General features: G+C 32.6%; 1 protein-coding gene across 1 annotated transcript; it reads left to right on the top strand.

Annotated features, from left to right (window-relative positions):
- The first annotated feature begins 12,249 nt into the window (after positions 1 to 12,249).
- Positions 12,250 to 14,622, top strand: LOC102623193 (nuclear intron maturase 4, mitochondrial-like). The gene is given in 5 exon segments (XM_025098688.2): positions 12,250 to 12,379; positions 12,382 to 12,936; positions 12,939 to 14,177; positions 14,180 to 14,416; positions 14,419 to 14,622. Coding segments are annotated over 5 exon segments (2,106 nt in total). The 5' UTR covers positions 12,250 to 12,333; the 3' UTR covers positions 14,448 to 14,622.
- Positions 14,623 to 15,874: the final 1,252 nt, after the last annotated feature.

Here is a 15,874-nt window from a genome sequence, read left to right as displayed (position 1 = left end):
TGAAGTTACTTAAATATTCCATTATTATCATGTTAACTAGTTGAATTTGAATTGCCAATGCCATAATTATGCAATTGTAAACAATTATTGCCGCATAGAAAAGAAAATTCAAGAATAAATTTATAATTAGTTAGCATAATTGTGAAGTAAATTAAAGTTGTTGTTTCAATTCTTTTCATTGAAAGTAAATCAAATTATTAAATAAATCATGATTGCTTATTTCTTTTTATTTGATTTATTTTAGATGTCTAATTATTCAAGAGTTCAAGACAACCTTGATTGTGTAGCCGATGATTTTGAGCATGAAGTTGAAGTTAATGATAATAAAAATGATTCAGCAACAATTGTCACTGGTGGAAACAAGTGGAAAAAGTCATCGTCATCCAAACCACCACTACTAAGGAAACAAATGGCTCCAAGATCAACAGTGTGGCAACATTTCACTAGAGTTCCAAATGATCATACAAAGTGTAAATGCAACTACAGTGGTCAAGAATTTGAATGTGGGACGGTCGGATACGGGACTAGCACTTTGAGAACTCATAACCGTGAAAGATGTCAAAAGTTCAAGGACTTGCAAAAAAATCAAACAACATTAACTCAAGATGTTGGTAGTGATGAAGTTGTAGGAAGAGGATTTAGTCAAGAAGCTTGTAGACGGGCAACCATGAAAATGATTGTTCTTGATGAATTGCCTTTTTCTATTGTGGAGAATCCGGGTTTTAGGCATTTTTGTAGTGTTGCAGCTCCGAGATATCTTCTCTCATCACGAAGAACCATTAGTAGGGATACTATTGAGATGTATTTAGAGGAAAATGCTAAGTTGAAGAGTTTATTGGCGGGGAATAAGTAGAGAGTATCTTTGACCACAGATATTTGCACTTCCATTACAACAGCTAGCTACATGGTCATCACCGCTCACTTTATTGATAGAGATTGGAACTTACATAGGAAGATTATCAGTTTTAACACTGTTAATGATCATTCATCGGAGACCATTGGTAAGCAGCTTGAAAAATGTTTAATTGACTGGGGTATCGAGCGAGTGTTTACTGTAACTGTTGACAATGCAAGTCCAAATGAGGGTGCTCTTAGGTACTTGATTGATAGAGTGAAGACTTGGAGGGGTGATGGCTTAGTGTTGAATGGAGATTATTTGCATGTTCGTTGCTGTGCACACATATTGAATTTGATCATTACTGAAGGGTTGAAGAAATTAGAGCAGAGTATAGTTAGTGTTCAGAATGTGGCAAAGTATGTGAGATCTTCCACTGCTAGAATGCAAGCATTTCAAATTCGTGTGCAACAAGAGAAGATTAATTGCCGAGGAAGTGTGATTTTGGATTGTCCCACTAGGTGGAATTCTACATATTCCATGTTGAATACGGCATTAAAATTTAAGCCGGCATTTGATCGAATGGCACTTGAAGATAAGCTTTATGATGCTTATTTCAATGAAAAAGAGGGTGGGAAGAAGAAAAAGGAGGGGCCGCCATTATACAGTGATTGGGAAAATACTCAACGCATAGTCAAGTTTTTAAAGACGTTTCATGATGCGACTTTGCAGTTTTCTTCATCTTTGAAGGTAACATCAAATCTTTATTAATTTCTTTTAATTTTTTATATAACATTGTTTTTATTTATATACTTTAGCTTTATTAACATTGTTTTTATTTATATAATAGAATACAAAAGACAATTAAAAAAAAAAAAGAAATTCTATAAGCTATATTTTCTATGAGCTATATTTTCTATGAGCTATATTGTTTTTAATTTTTGATATATAATAATATGATGAAGTTTATTTTAGCTTTATTAACATTATTTTTTTTTAGGTGACATCAAATATTTGTTACAATTTGATAAGTCAAACTGAACAATCTTTGGGATCATTGTCTGCTAGTAACGATAGTCTTTTGGGTTTCAAGGCAATTAAAATGAAGGAAAATTTTAATAAGTATTGGGATGGTTGTTTCAAGATAAATAAGTTGTTGATTGTTGCTTCCATACTTGATCCAAGGTGAAAAATGAAATTCACAACACATTGCTTTGAGAAATTATATGGCAAAGATAGTGCCAAATGTGTTGAGATGAAGGAAATGGTCAAGAATTTGTTGATTAAGCTTTATGAGTCTTATAATGCACAATACAAACTGGGTGGAAGTGGGAGTGCAAGTGGAAGTTTAAGCAGGAGCCAAAATTTAGCTATCGGAAGTGGAAGTGGTTCGAATTTTTGGGATTTGGGTGATGATGATGATGTTATGATTGAGGATCCTTTCTCCGAATTTAGTAAAGCGGTTGCGGTTAGTGAAGGTAGCCCAGAGTTATCGAATGAGTTGGATCTTTACTTGATGGAGAAGACTAAAAAATTGCAAAAAGTAATTTGGGCACTAAATTTGATATTTTATTATGGTGGAGGGTGAATAGTGCTAATTACCCAATCTTGTCAAGTATAGCAAGGGATGTTCTTGCTATTCCGGTGTCTACTGTTGCCTCTAAGTCTGCCTTTAGTACTGGAGGTCGTATATTAGATCAGTATAGAAGCTCTTTGACTCCAGACATGGTGGAAGCATTGGTATTGTTACAGAATTGGTTGCGGACTTCTCTTTTCGTGGATACAACGGCGGACCTAAATAAATTAGTTGAAGACAATGAGTTTATGGATCAACTTGCGGAAGGTATATTTTGTAAAACTTTAATTTAAATTTACTTTTTAAGTATTATCAACATTATATAATTTGTTTAATTTTAATCTAAGTTTATTTTTTTAGTATTACTAACCTTGTTCAATTTGTCCAATGTTTTTATGTAGAACTTTGCAAATCAACAACGGCCGACCAACTTTGTAGGTCAACATGAAAATTGCAGTTGAACATAAACCATTTTAGGTAATTAAATTGATATATATTTATTAATTAATTATTAAATCACTTTATTTTATTTAGTTTAAATTTAATTATTGAGTGCTTTGGCTCACTTTGAAAGTTTGAATTTTGATGTAGGTGATGTGGGTGGCGGATGAAATTGTTGCTTGTGTATTGAAGTTGAAGGCTTCTCTTATTTTGTTTTGTTTAGAGTATGGGTTTTCATGTAAATGATGTGGGTGGCGGATGATGTGGGTATTTGAAGTTGTTGCTTGCGTATTGTAGACTTGTTGTGTTTTATTTTTCTTGTTATGAACTTATAATTTGTAATAGATTTTAAATTTAGGTGTATTTTTTAATTGTGACTATTTTGTATTAGTACTTTTGTTATTTTGCTTTAGTAGTCTCTTTGATTAGTTAATTAGTTTTGCATTTGTGCGCAGTGATATATGGTTCATGGCTGCTATTTTGTATTAGTACTCTTTTTTTTTAAAAAATGTTAGTATACAAGACTATTGGAAAATATTAGTATACAAGACTTTTTATTTTTCTTGTTGTGAACTTATATTCTGTAAAATGCAAGTAAAAATTGTAAAATGCAGTGAGATTAAGTGAAAATCATAAAATGCGGTAAGACATTTGGTTAAAACTGTAAAATACAGGAATATGTGCGAACCGAACCAAACCAAACCGAACCGAATTTTAGAACCGAACTGAACCGAAATATTTCGGTTCGGTTAAGTTCGGTTCGGTTTTAAAATTCGGTTCGTGTTCGGTTTGAGTTTTTAAGAACCGAACTGGAAAATGCCCACCCCTAGTGCTTTTATTGTGTGCCCTAAATCCTCACATGGAAAGGAAAACACAATCCCAACTGCCACTTTAGTTCATGCATGCTTAACTTGTACAATTAATTGGCCAATTTGCAAAGCCAAAGCCCAGCACGCGAATCATTCAAATTGCCAATTAATTTTTTAATGCTCCCCCACGTGCTTGAAATATTTGTCTTTTTATTTCTTTCCCTTTTGCTTCCACATTATTTCTATTAGACTCCAATTTGTTTCCTCTTTAAGCTTCATTTCACATGAATATTCCCAATATTGCTGCAATGACAAAATATAAAAATGAAGATAAAAATTAATATAATAAAATATAATTTAACATAAAATTAAGTTATGGAAGCATTAAAATAATAGATAAATTATGAGCACATCAGCTTCATTCTTGGTCATGGAGCTTACAAATGCAGAAATAGGTGTAATCATACTTTTGTTCCAAAACAAAGGAGAGGGGCTGCAGGAGGCTTTAGACCTAGGGGTGGACAATTTTTTGGAGGAAACTTTGGTAAAGGAGGAATCGGAAGAGGATTCAGTGGAAATTTTCTTGGAAATTTTCCTGAAAATTTTCCTAGAAGTGGAAATTTCCAAGGATATGTTGCATATCAACAACCACCACAGGGCCATCAGCCACAAATGACACCAAGTTTTGTGAATCCTCAAGGTGCTCTTAGCTTCTACAATGGATACACACCTGCTGCAATGTATGCAGGGAATGCCGGTTCAAATTCTATAAATGTTTCTTCTAGTACTATGTGCAATACTTCTGGTTATAATGCTGGAGTTCCTCTTGCTTATTACAATGTTGTTGTTGATTAGGCTTGGTGTATAGACTCTGGAGCTACAAATCATGTAACACAGAATGCAGGTATTCTCTTATCCTGTTCAAATTATACTAATGTTGAGAAGTTGCATATAGGAAATGGCTTAGGCTTACAAATTCAGCATGTTGGCTCAGCAATCTTGAATACTCTTGCAACTCAAAATCTCTATCTCACAAATATTTTACATGTGCCTGATATAACCAAAAATGAGATTTACTGGGTTACTTCAGAGATTCAAAACAAGTTTAAGGATCTCCACAATGTTAAGTGCCATTATACACCAAGATCTTGTAACGCGATTGCCCACTCATTGGCTAGTTTAGCTTTTGATCACTTAGAAGCTGTTGTTTGGTTGGATTCTTACCCAATCGAAATTATGAATGTATTCAACTCTTTTGTTTGAATGAAAGTTAGTATTCCTTTTCAAAAAAAAAAAAAAAAATCATGCCTCTGTAGCTCAATGTCCATAATGAATCTAAATTCAGAGGTGGTCTTAAGGCTTCAATAATTGCTTTGTGGTTTACTTCATTTTCCCCCTTCATCCCCTCCGGCACTTCCTTATCAAATTTTAATTCCAAATCAAGGAGGCTCCTCTTTTTCTCAAGCTCTATAATTTTAAAGGGAAATTAAAATGAACTAACTTTCACAGTTAAACTTAGAAGATAGTAAATTTACTTATATTATAGAGTGATTTTAGTTTTGAAAATGGAGTCTAGAGTAGTAGATACGAGGAAGAAATAGTCCATTTTATAAGAAAAATAAAAACGTTAAAAATTAGGTTAATCGTTCTTGTCTTTAAGGCATTACAATTATTATTACTACTACTACTATTATTCTTATTTAAGTGGGTTGGGTTTGATTTGACGGATTCATCGTAATTAACCCAACAAAACCCAATTATTTATTGGGTTTAAAAAAATTAACCAATTAACACACAATAATTCACTCAACTCATCAAAATTAGATTTGATTGGATTGGGTTGAATTAAATCCATTGGATTGGATTGGATTTGCCCAACCCTAGTTGGCATAACATATATATGCTTATAACATTAGAAATTTAGCCAAGCCAAATTCTTATTATATTGAAGACAACAACAAGAGAAAGGCAATTGCAATGAAAAATCAAACATCCATCCATTTAAATTATAATTAATAATTATTCTTGTGCGAAAGCATCATTGGCCACTATATTTATAGGTTTAGGTTGAAAGAAAGATTCCAAGTAATGTCATAGAACATTTCGCTGAGCCCAAAGACATGGTGAAACTTCTTAAGTAAAAACATAAAAGTATTGAAATCCCCAAATTGATTCTTGTTAGTGATTTGAGTTGGTATCTCAAAATATCAATATCCCATGCATATTGCTTAGACAAGAGCGCACAAGCTAATTTATATATAGAAATCAAATATAATGCGATAGCAAGCCTATTAAGAGGAGGCCCATGCACATGAAACCAAGCCCAACGGAGAAGCGCATTCTGATAATTTATTATTATCAGTAACACGTAGGGGAAGACAATAACTAACACACACGCAGGGGAAGACCCTATAGAGATGACGTGCACAGGCTTGGCCTCATTTATGCTTTTACCTTTTATTTTAATTTTTATTTATATTAATTTGAATTATATTGAGAATTTGATTCCTAATCAAACTAGGATTTAATCAAATCCTTTTATAATTATGATTCAGAATTGAAAAAGGAAAAGTAGCTAGGGCTTATATCTATTTAAAGAACAAGTTGTACCACACAATAGGCATCTGAAATCTGCTCTCTGTTTCTCATTGTTTCCTCTATTTCTTTTCTTCGTCATTGTACATTCTACTATTCTAAACTATCGTGTTGAAATGCAGCATCACAATAGTAATCATTTTATCCAAAGATCAAACATATCTGTTAATCCTTCTTCGACTAGATATTGTATTTGAGGTGTGGAATTTAGTCTTAAGGACAGTACTATCGCATGCCTTGATTGTTTGTTGTTTTCTGTCAAAATTTCTGATCCTAAATTTCCAAAATCTTGAGACCAAAATATGAATAATATCCCACCGCAAGATCTGTCTTCATTAGCCGCCGAACATCTGCTCCTGTAGCCCTTGGACTTCCTGCTCTTGCTGCTGATCTTCCTGCTGCCAACCTTTTCATAGTTGCTTTTGTTATCGTCACTGGAAAAATCTTGCCAAATGCCTCCAAGATTAATTTGTTCAATGGAAAAAATTTCAAGCGCTAGCCAAAAAAGGTTTTTGATGTACTAGATGTTGATAAACTTGCTGCTTATTTACAGTCATCACCACCAAAAGAAGGCACTGAAGATTATGACAAGAAACTCCAGACTAAAAATATTGGTAATAAAGTCTGTAGGTACACTATATTGAAATTCCTAGTTCCCTCTACAATATTTGTTATCTATTTAAGAATGCATCTGAGTTATGAGCACTATTTAAGAAAAAAATATGTGATTCAAGATGCTAGGACTCAATAATATTCTATTGATGATTTTCTACATTTTAGGATAGTGGTGGTAAATCTATGTCTGGCCAAATCCATGACTACCAAATATTGGTTAATAATCTTAAAATGGAGGAAGTATTTCCCCCTGAATGATTTGTAACTGATTGAGAGAAAAACAAACACATCAAATTAAAAGAAAATTATTGAAAGAAAAACAAACACATCAAATTTTTGCATGGTTCACCAATCAGCCAATATACATCCACTGCTCCAAGCAAACTGATCTTTAGTACATTCCTCTAAAATAAGTTGGTGTTATACCTCGAGACTTCAAAAATTACAATTGACTTTAAGGTGTTAATATATCTTTAGAAATCCATGGTGCATATCCCGCACTTTCTTCAACTAAGTGTTTTCCAATACTTATAATTACTTAATTAAACAAACAAATAAATTTTAGAAAAAAAAAAGTATGTAAGCAAGTGATAGCTTAACAATGTGTGAATTTATATGTAAGCAAATGAAAATTTTTAAAATATTAGAAATATCAAATTTTATCTCAAACCAACCTTAGAAAATGATTGAAGTTTGCTTTAACCATTAGAGACATAAAGCACAAAATTTGCATGCAGTCGACCAATCATTTTGCTCAACTAACTAGCCACTTGCCAAGGTCTGGCCACAATGCCACAATATGGTGCCGGGCTCTCTTTGTCTGTGGTTGCCATTTAAAAAAATAATATATTACTTAAGAAATTGTGAAAAAAATAATACTAATAGTAAGAAGAAAATAAATAAATAGAAAATAAAAGAAAGATATAATTTTATCACAATCAAGTGAAAAAAATAAAAAAATTCTATATAACAAAGGGAAATTATTAGTCATGTACCCTTAAATGACATCAGTATCAAACGTGCTACAATGCTTTTCGCTTATATCACTCGTATATCCTAAGTTGACAAAAGAGTTCTGACGTCCACCTTTTCGCTTACTACCGTTAAGAACTTAACAGAATTTGAGTAAAATGACTATTTTACCCTTTAAACTCAAAATGAGGTAAAAAAATAAATTTACCTTGAAACTTAATGTAAATTTTCAATACACATTTTTTTTTATTTTGTTATTTACAATACATTTTTTTATTAAAAAATATGAATTGTTAATGCTACATATTATTAACAATTATCCATAAACAATATCCATCTTATATCATAAAAAATTATTAAAAACATATTATTTACAATTATACATATTATACCATAAAAAATTCAAGTTGGAGTTTGGAGGAGTAGATCTTCAATAATTTAGGTTAAATTTTGGAGAAGTAGATTCGGTTGTAAAGTAGCTTTTTTTTTTTAGCAATTATTAACAATTATCCGATAAATGGGATGACATGTCATTTTTATCAAAATATATCATATGACATGTCATTTTTTACTAGGTAAATGGGATGACATGTCGTTTTTTTTAAGACTAGATTACCGTTATGATGTCAGTGCTCACAAACGGCAGTTAACGAATTGGTGGGCGGTAGAAGTGTTTTGTCAACTTAGGGCATACGAGTGATACACTTGAAAAGTGTTATAGCACGTTTGATACTGGTGTCATTTAAGGGTATATAGCTGATAATTTCCCTATAATAAAAGACAAATATTTGTTTTATATATTATATGTGATATTTTATATTTAACATCGAAATTTTCACATAGTTTGTTTCTTGTCTCAACTTTATTATTTTAAATACACCAAAAAAAAAATTCCTGTCCATTTATGTTTTACCTCAGCTGTTGCTTGTTCAACCTCAGTTGTTGCATGTTTCACGTGACCTTTTTACATATAAATTTCATGTTAAATGTTTGACCTCAAGTGTTGCATGTTTCACTTTAATTATTGCATGTCTTGAATAAAGTCAAAAAATGAACATTTTTGGTCTGTTTCATATTTGACGTCCATGTTGCATGTTTGAGTTAGTTGTTGCATCTTTCACGTAAATTGTTGCATGTTTATGTGGCTCTCATGTTTAACATTAGTTATCACATGTTTGACCTCAATTGTTGTATTTTCATGTGATTTTTTTACATGCAAATTTCATGTTACATGTTCAACCTTAAGTGTTGCATGTTTCACTTGAATTGTTGCATGTCTTGAAAAAAGCGAAAAAATAAAAATTTCCCCGTCTGTTTCATGTTTGACGTCCATGTTACATGTTTGACCTCAATTGTTGCATCTTTCACGTGAACTATTTTGCATGTTTACATGGTTCTCATGTTTAACCTCAATCATTGCATGTTTAACCTCACCTGTTGCATGTCTCACGACTCACGTGACTTCTTTACATGCAAATTTCATATTGCTTACTAACCTCAAGTGTTGCATGTTTCACTTGAATTGTTGCATGTCTTGAATAAAGTCAAAAAATGAAAATTTCCCCACCTATTTCATGTTTGACATCCAAGTGACCTTAGTTATTGCAAGTTTGGCATGACCTGTTGCATGTTTACGTGGTTCTCAGTTTAAGCCCAGCCATTGCATCTTTGACCTCACTTGTTGGATGCTTCACGTGACTTATTGCATATTTATGTCATACTCATTTTTAACCCCTTGATATATGCACCAATTTTTTTGTTGGACAAATTTATCTTTTGCCTTAATATTAAAGGAATATTGGAAATTAAATATAATGTAAACTTTCGTCCATTAAAACAAACCAAAATATGAATATATATATACGCTTAATTGCTAGCAAGTTTAGATACATACATTTATTGTATCTGTGTAAACCAAAATCAAATGCACTAGCTAACTAGATCTTGCTAATATGGAGTGTACTACTTTATTTTGCTTTATGTTCATCCAACCACTACAAAATTTTAACATGTACTTTGCACCACCTTTTTTTTCACACTTGTATCAACTAGCCACTTTTACATTAACACTATTAAATAATTTTAATAAAATAACAATTTTACCCCCAAATAAATTAAAAGACTATTTTATCTTATAAAAATTTTTAAAATTAAAAATTATAATCATAAAAAAATCCCTAAATTTTTTATAAAAAAATTCTCAAATAGAGGTGCTCAACTGATTTTTACTAAATTTAGATTTTACAAAATTTTAATAATTTTTTATTAAAAATTATATTTTTACAAAATTTTAATATAAATAAATGAATTTATTTATTAAAAAATTATAATTTTGTAAAATTTTATTAAAATAACTAAATTTTTTTCTTCAAAGAATAAATCCTAAAATTTTAATAATTTAGGGAATTTTTTTTAAATCCCAAAATTTTACAATTATTTTTATAATTATAATTTTATATTAAAATAAAAATTCTAATTTAGGGATATTTTTATCATTATATTTTTTTTATTTTTTAAGGTTTTTATAAGATAAAATGGTCTTTTAATTTATTTGGGGGTAAAATTATCATTTTATTAAAATTATTTAATAGTGTTAATGCAAAAGTAGCTAGTTGATACAAACGTGAAAAAAAATGTGGTGCAAAGTACATGTTAAAATTTTGTAGTGGTTGGGTGAACATTAAGGCAAAATAAAGGTGGTGCAATGATAATTTCCCTTTAATTTATTCATATGAATGAGCCCTTTTTATTCAATAAACGGAATCCCCTTTTTCTTAGTTTATTTATACAAATGGGCCGAATGGCAAAGTTGTAAATAATTGAGTGGTTACAGTTGTAAATAAAAGTACAAATAATGATAGTTTTGTGAACTATGCCAATGGTATTTTTGTAAATTTTCTAAAATTTTAGACGGGTTGTAGCCCACCTCAACCCACACATAGCCTCGCCCCAGCATTTATGTCATTATAAATCAAAATAAAAAAACGAATTAGGTTTTATAATTTAGGAAATAACCATATTTTATAAAAATATTCTTAAAATATAATATTTACTTCTTATTTAGATAAAAATTATAAAAATTTACTTTTTTATTTAAATGTGAACGTCTAAAAATCATACATGAGTTATTAAAAAAAATTTAAAATTTAAAATTAATAAAATTTCAAAGTTTAGATATTTAACAAACAAACACTAGACTTTTTACACGATTAAGTGAATGCATCTATTTTGTTACACTCTACAAGTTGGCGTGACAATAATTAATTTTAAAACCACGGGCCAAGAGGATATTAGTCAAGACAACAGGGCCTAAACTGAAACAATCCGTCGTGCTAAATACAAGGCAAATGCTATGTTACAATTAATGTAACATACACACTCAACAACAACCACACAAATTGTGTGGGTCCATCATTTGTGTGGTTGTTGTTGAGTGTGTATGTTACATTAATTGTAACATAGGGGCTCCCTAAATACAAACGTTTATATGCTGCAAAGAACAGAAATGCCGAAAGAAAGTGCTGTATATAATAATATTAAACAAAATCGCTGTCATAACTTAAGCAAATTATACGAGGAAAATTACTTTATCTATCTCCGTGGCAAATCACATGATAGTATGAACTCAAATTCAAGGGCTATCTTTTGCAGCAAATTTCATTTGTGAACATAATATGTGTAGTTCGTCCCACCTGTTCGTTAAAATGCCTCCATGAAGTAGTTATATATGTTTTGTTCTTGCTGCAGTTTTAAAGTTGGACAGAACATCATTTATATATATATATACGAGTTTGTAGTAGTAATGTATTGGACTGATGAGTTTGCATTTCTTGTTGAAGCTAGTTTGCAGTAAATGAATTTGAAGAGGAAAAAAAAAAAGAAAAGAAAAGAAAAGAGAAGAACGATGCGCTTCGTCGGTTTGTTGAAAGTTGGCAAGAGGAACGAGAAGCTCGTTCCTGTAGTTTCATTATTGAAGACTGTTGTGGGTAAGCTTATATATCTTTATTGCAATTACTCTGTGTATGCGTCGGACTGTTTAAATGTCTTGAAAAGGATAATGTTTGAGATGGGTTTAGTCTTTTATATCTGCTGAGTCCAGTGGGTTAAAGAATTAGAGTAAAGCATCTGGGCATTCTTTCATGCAAAACTAAAAATCCTGAAAATAGTTGGCTTTAACTGATTAAGACAAGCTTGGTCGAATTGAGTTGAACTTCATATTATGTTTCTGTATTATCAGATTATTTTCTTCCTTCATAATGACTTATTCTGAGAGTCATTCGGTTGATAGATTGGACTGTTCTTAAGTTTCAGTAAATTTAAAATCATTAGTGACATGCTTAGATTTTAATGTGGAGCTGTCGCTTTTTGCCTCAGCTGAAAGTTAATAATTATTTATGACAGCAGGAAGAGATACGAAAATGGGGCAAGCTTCTGTTGGTTATTCTACTCTTTCAGCAGCTGATGATGTTGATGATAAGGAAACCTGAAAAATGGCACTAGCAAAGAACTTTGCCAGTCTTATTGAAGACTCTTCTGATTTGATGAAAAACAGCCCAAGAGTCAAATGGAGCTCAAGAGGTCTTATGAATTTCGCATAAAGAAGAGGGTGAAGGAGCAATATGTTAATGGGAAGTTTCAAGACCTAATGGAAAAAGTGATTATCAATCCAAATGTTGATATAACTGTTAATAATAACCGTCTATCTTTTGAATCCATGGCAGAAAAGCTATGTAGTGGAAATTTTGATGTCAAAGCTAATACCTTCTCACTCTCAACAAAGGGTGCAAGGAAAGAAGTCCTTGTTCTTCCTAATCTAATTTTGAAAGTGGTTCAAGAAGCAATCAGGATAGTTTTGGAAATTTTTTACAGGTCCTTCTTTTCTAAGGTTTCGCATGGTTGTCGAAGTGGTAGGGGGTACTCCACCGCATTGAGGTATATTAGCAAAGAGATGCATAGTCCTGATTGGTTGTTTACATTAATTTTAGATAAAAAAGTAGATGCTTGCGTGCTTGCTGAACTCATCTCAGTGATGGAGGACAAGATAGAAGATCCTCGGTTATATGATATCCTCCGGAGGGTGTTTGATGCCCATGTATGAATTTGGAGTTCGGGGGTTTTCCAAAAGGCCACGGTCTTCCACAAGAAGGAATATTGGCCCCTATACTAATGAATATATATCTTGATCAGCTGGACCGTGAATTTTATAGATTGTCAATGAGATATGAGGCTATCAATCCAAATTTTCATATAGGTGGACATGGATCTGATTCCAAGCTGCACAGTTGGTTCAGGAGACAGCTAAAAGACAATGATCTGAATCATATGGTTGACAGTAAGTCTGGACCAAGAGTTCACACTTGCCGTTTCATGGATGAGATGTTTTTCGCTGTTTCTGGACCTAAAGAAATTGCTCAAGCCTTCAAGTCTGACATCATAAATTACTTGCAGAATTCTTTACACTTGAATGTTGATAATCGAACAGAAATATTACCCTGTGAGGGGCATGTTGGAGTTTGCTTTTTAGGCACTTTGGTGAGTAGACGAGCAAAGGAGAGTCCTGCTGTAAAGGCTATTCACAAGTTAAAGGATAAGGTCAAGTTGTTTGCTTTACAGAAACGAGAGGCTTGGGATGCTGGGACGGTTAGAATTTGGAAGAAATGGTTGACTCATGGTTTGAAGAAGGTTAAAGAATCTGAGATCAAGCATTTAGCCAATAGTGATTCTACTTTGTGCCAAATTTCTAGCTTTCGTAAAGCTGGGATGCAAACTGACCACTGGTACAAGTTCTTTCTAAAGGTATGGATGCAAGACGTTAAAGCCAAAGCAGCAGAAAGTGAGGAATTAATCTTATCTAAGTACATTGCAGAAGGAGCCCTTCCTCAAGAACTGAGAGAATCCTTTTATGAATTTCAGAAGCATGTGGAAGAGTATGTTTCTTCTGAAACTGTGGCTGCTCTCTCACTTTTGCCAAATTCATGTTCTTCTGCCAAATCTATCACCATTACCGAAATTGTTGCTCCTGTCAATGCGATAAAAAAGTGTATGCTTCGGTATGGATTGATTACATCTGAAGGATACCCCCGTGCAAATTCTCTGCTCATCTTACAAAACAACGGCCAAATCATTGACTGGTTTTCAGGAGTAGTTCACCGTTGGCTTACATGGTATAGAGAGTGTGACAACTTCAGTGAGATAAAGCTTTTAATTTCTAATGAAGTTAGGAAATCGTGTATCCGTACTCTAGCTGCAAAGTATCGAATTCATGAAAGTGAAATAGGAAAGCATTTTGATTCAGAACTGAGCAGAATTCCCTCTACACGGGAGATAGAGCATGAAATGGCTTGTGCTTATTGTCACTAGCAAGAATGGTAAGCCAGTCCCGGCCTTGCAATTGCTTTGTTTTTGGGTGCTCAGAAGCAGCACTCAGTGTTTATTCTCTTCATGTTATGGAAAGGCAGAAATTTCCAGGTTGGAAGACGGGGTTCTCAAGTTGCATTCATCCCAGCCTGAATAAAAGGCGAATTGGATTGTGTATGCGGCACCTAAAGGATTTGTATCTTGGCCATATATCACTTAGTCAGTTGATTTTAGTGCATGGAAATGAGGGGTTCCTGTCAGTTTGGAATATCACTCTATTATGTAGAAACCATGGAACCTGCCATCAAAGCTTTAAGTCGTCAAAATACTTTGTAAATATGCACAAGGGAACATATGATATGATATTTTGCACTCTAGTTGCATTTTTCTTGTAGAATACATGAAAAGCTTTTTGAGAAACTTTCTTTTCTGGTTCGTATTCTTATGGTTGTTATAGGCATTAAAATGGTATATTTCTGATCAAACGTCTTGACAATTAATTGTTGGTAGCAAAAATATTAGAGATTAAAGATATTTGCACATTTTGAAATTCCAAAAATAGTTTAAATAGTGGGTACTCAATTTGTAGCGAACAACGTTGGGGATGTTTTCAGTAGTGTAAAATGTTGATATTTACTCGAACTGCATTGTTCAGCACACCTCCTAAAACGGTTCCAAAAGAGGACCAGTGGTTCAAATGTTCAATACCCATAACATCTATGGGAGTTGCTATGGAGTCGAATGTGGTTGATTGCATTCAACGAGCTTTAGAAAATATCCGCAATAGGAATCAGAACAGATTTAAGTTCATGCTTCTATCCCATTGGTAATTCCGCGAAAGGATTCATGGCCTGTAATGCAGTCTAATTATGTTGCTTTCTATCTAATTTCTCTATTCCATGAGCTTAGAAGGTTTAGTTTGAAACTTGAAAAGTAATCTGAAGCTGCATGGCCTTGACAGTGAACAGCTATTCTGCTTCTCCCTTGTTCTGATTGGGTACTAATTGATTTATCAGTTGAAGTTAATGGTTTCTCTGTTTGATTTTTCTACTTTTATCTCCTAATATTCTCTAGGATAACCTAATCCAGATATGAGTGTTCAAATGTCTCCCTGTGGTTTCACAAGCATGTTCATATGATATTTGCTATGATTTTCTGATTAAGGAGTCGATTGAGTACTGTTTTAGTTAATTACTTCACTTTTCCTTAAGAAGTTGAACTTACAGTTAATGCCTCGGCAAGGGCAAAAGATGTCAGCAATTAAGAGTGAAAATGTTTACTCTTACATTGATTTCCCTGTACATCATTATTTTCCAAAGAAGATCTGAAAAATACGAGAAATACAAGGATTAGACGATTTATGTGTTACCGATAAGAAAATCAAATTCAAATCCATCAATAGCTCGTCGGAGATCGGGCGTAGCCAAAGTAAAGACCAAAAATAGAAACCAAAAAGTATGGGCGGGAGGCATAACTAGAACCACTCTAAAGGATAAAATTGTAATATGAGAAGTTTTAAAAAAAAAATAAATTGGCGTGTTTTTACACAAAATTAACGGTGAAAATACAGCCACTCATATTTATTTATAATATAGAAGAATTTCAAATTATTGAATAAAAATTGCGGGCTCGCTGTACTTGAGAGCTCATGTAATATAGTACCAATGTTTCATC

This window comes from Citrus sinensis, chromosome 7 (genome assembly GCF_022201045.2).
Source record: "Citrus sinensis cultivar Valencia sweet orange chromosome 7, DVS_A1.0, whole genome shotgun sequence".
Taxonomy (NCBI): Eukaryota; Viridiplantae; Streptophyta; class Magnoliopsida; order Sapindales; family Rutaceae; genus Citrus; species Citrus sinensis.
Note: the sequence above shows the minus strand (reverse complement) of the source record. Positions and strands in the feature narration are given on the sequence as shown.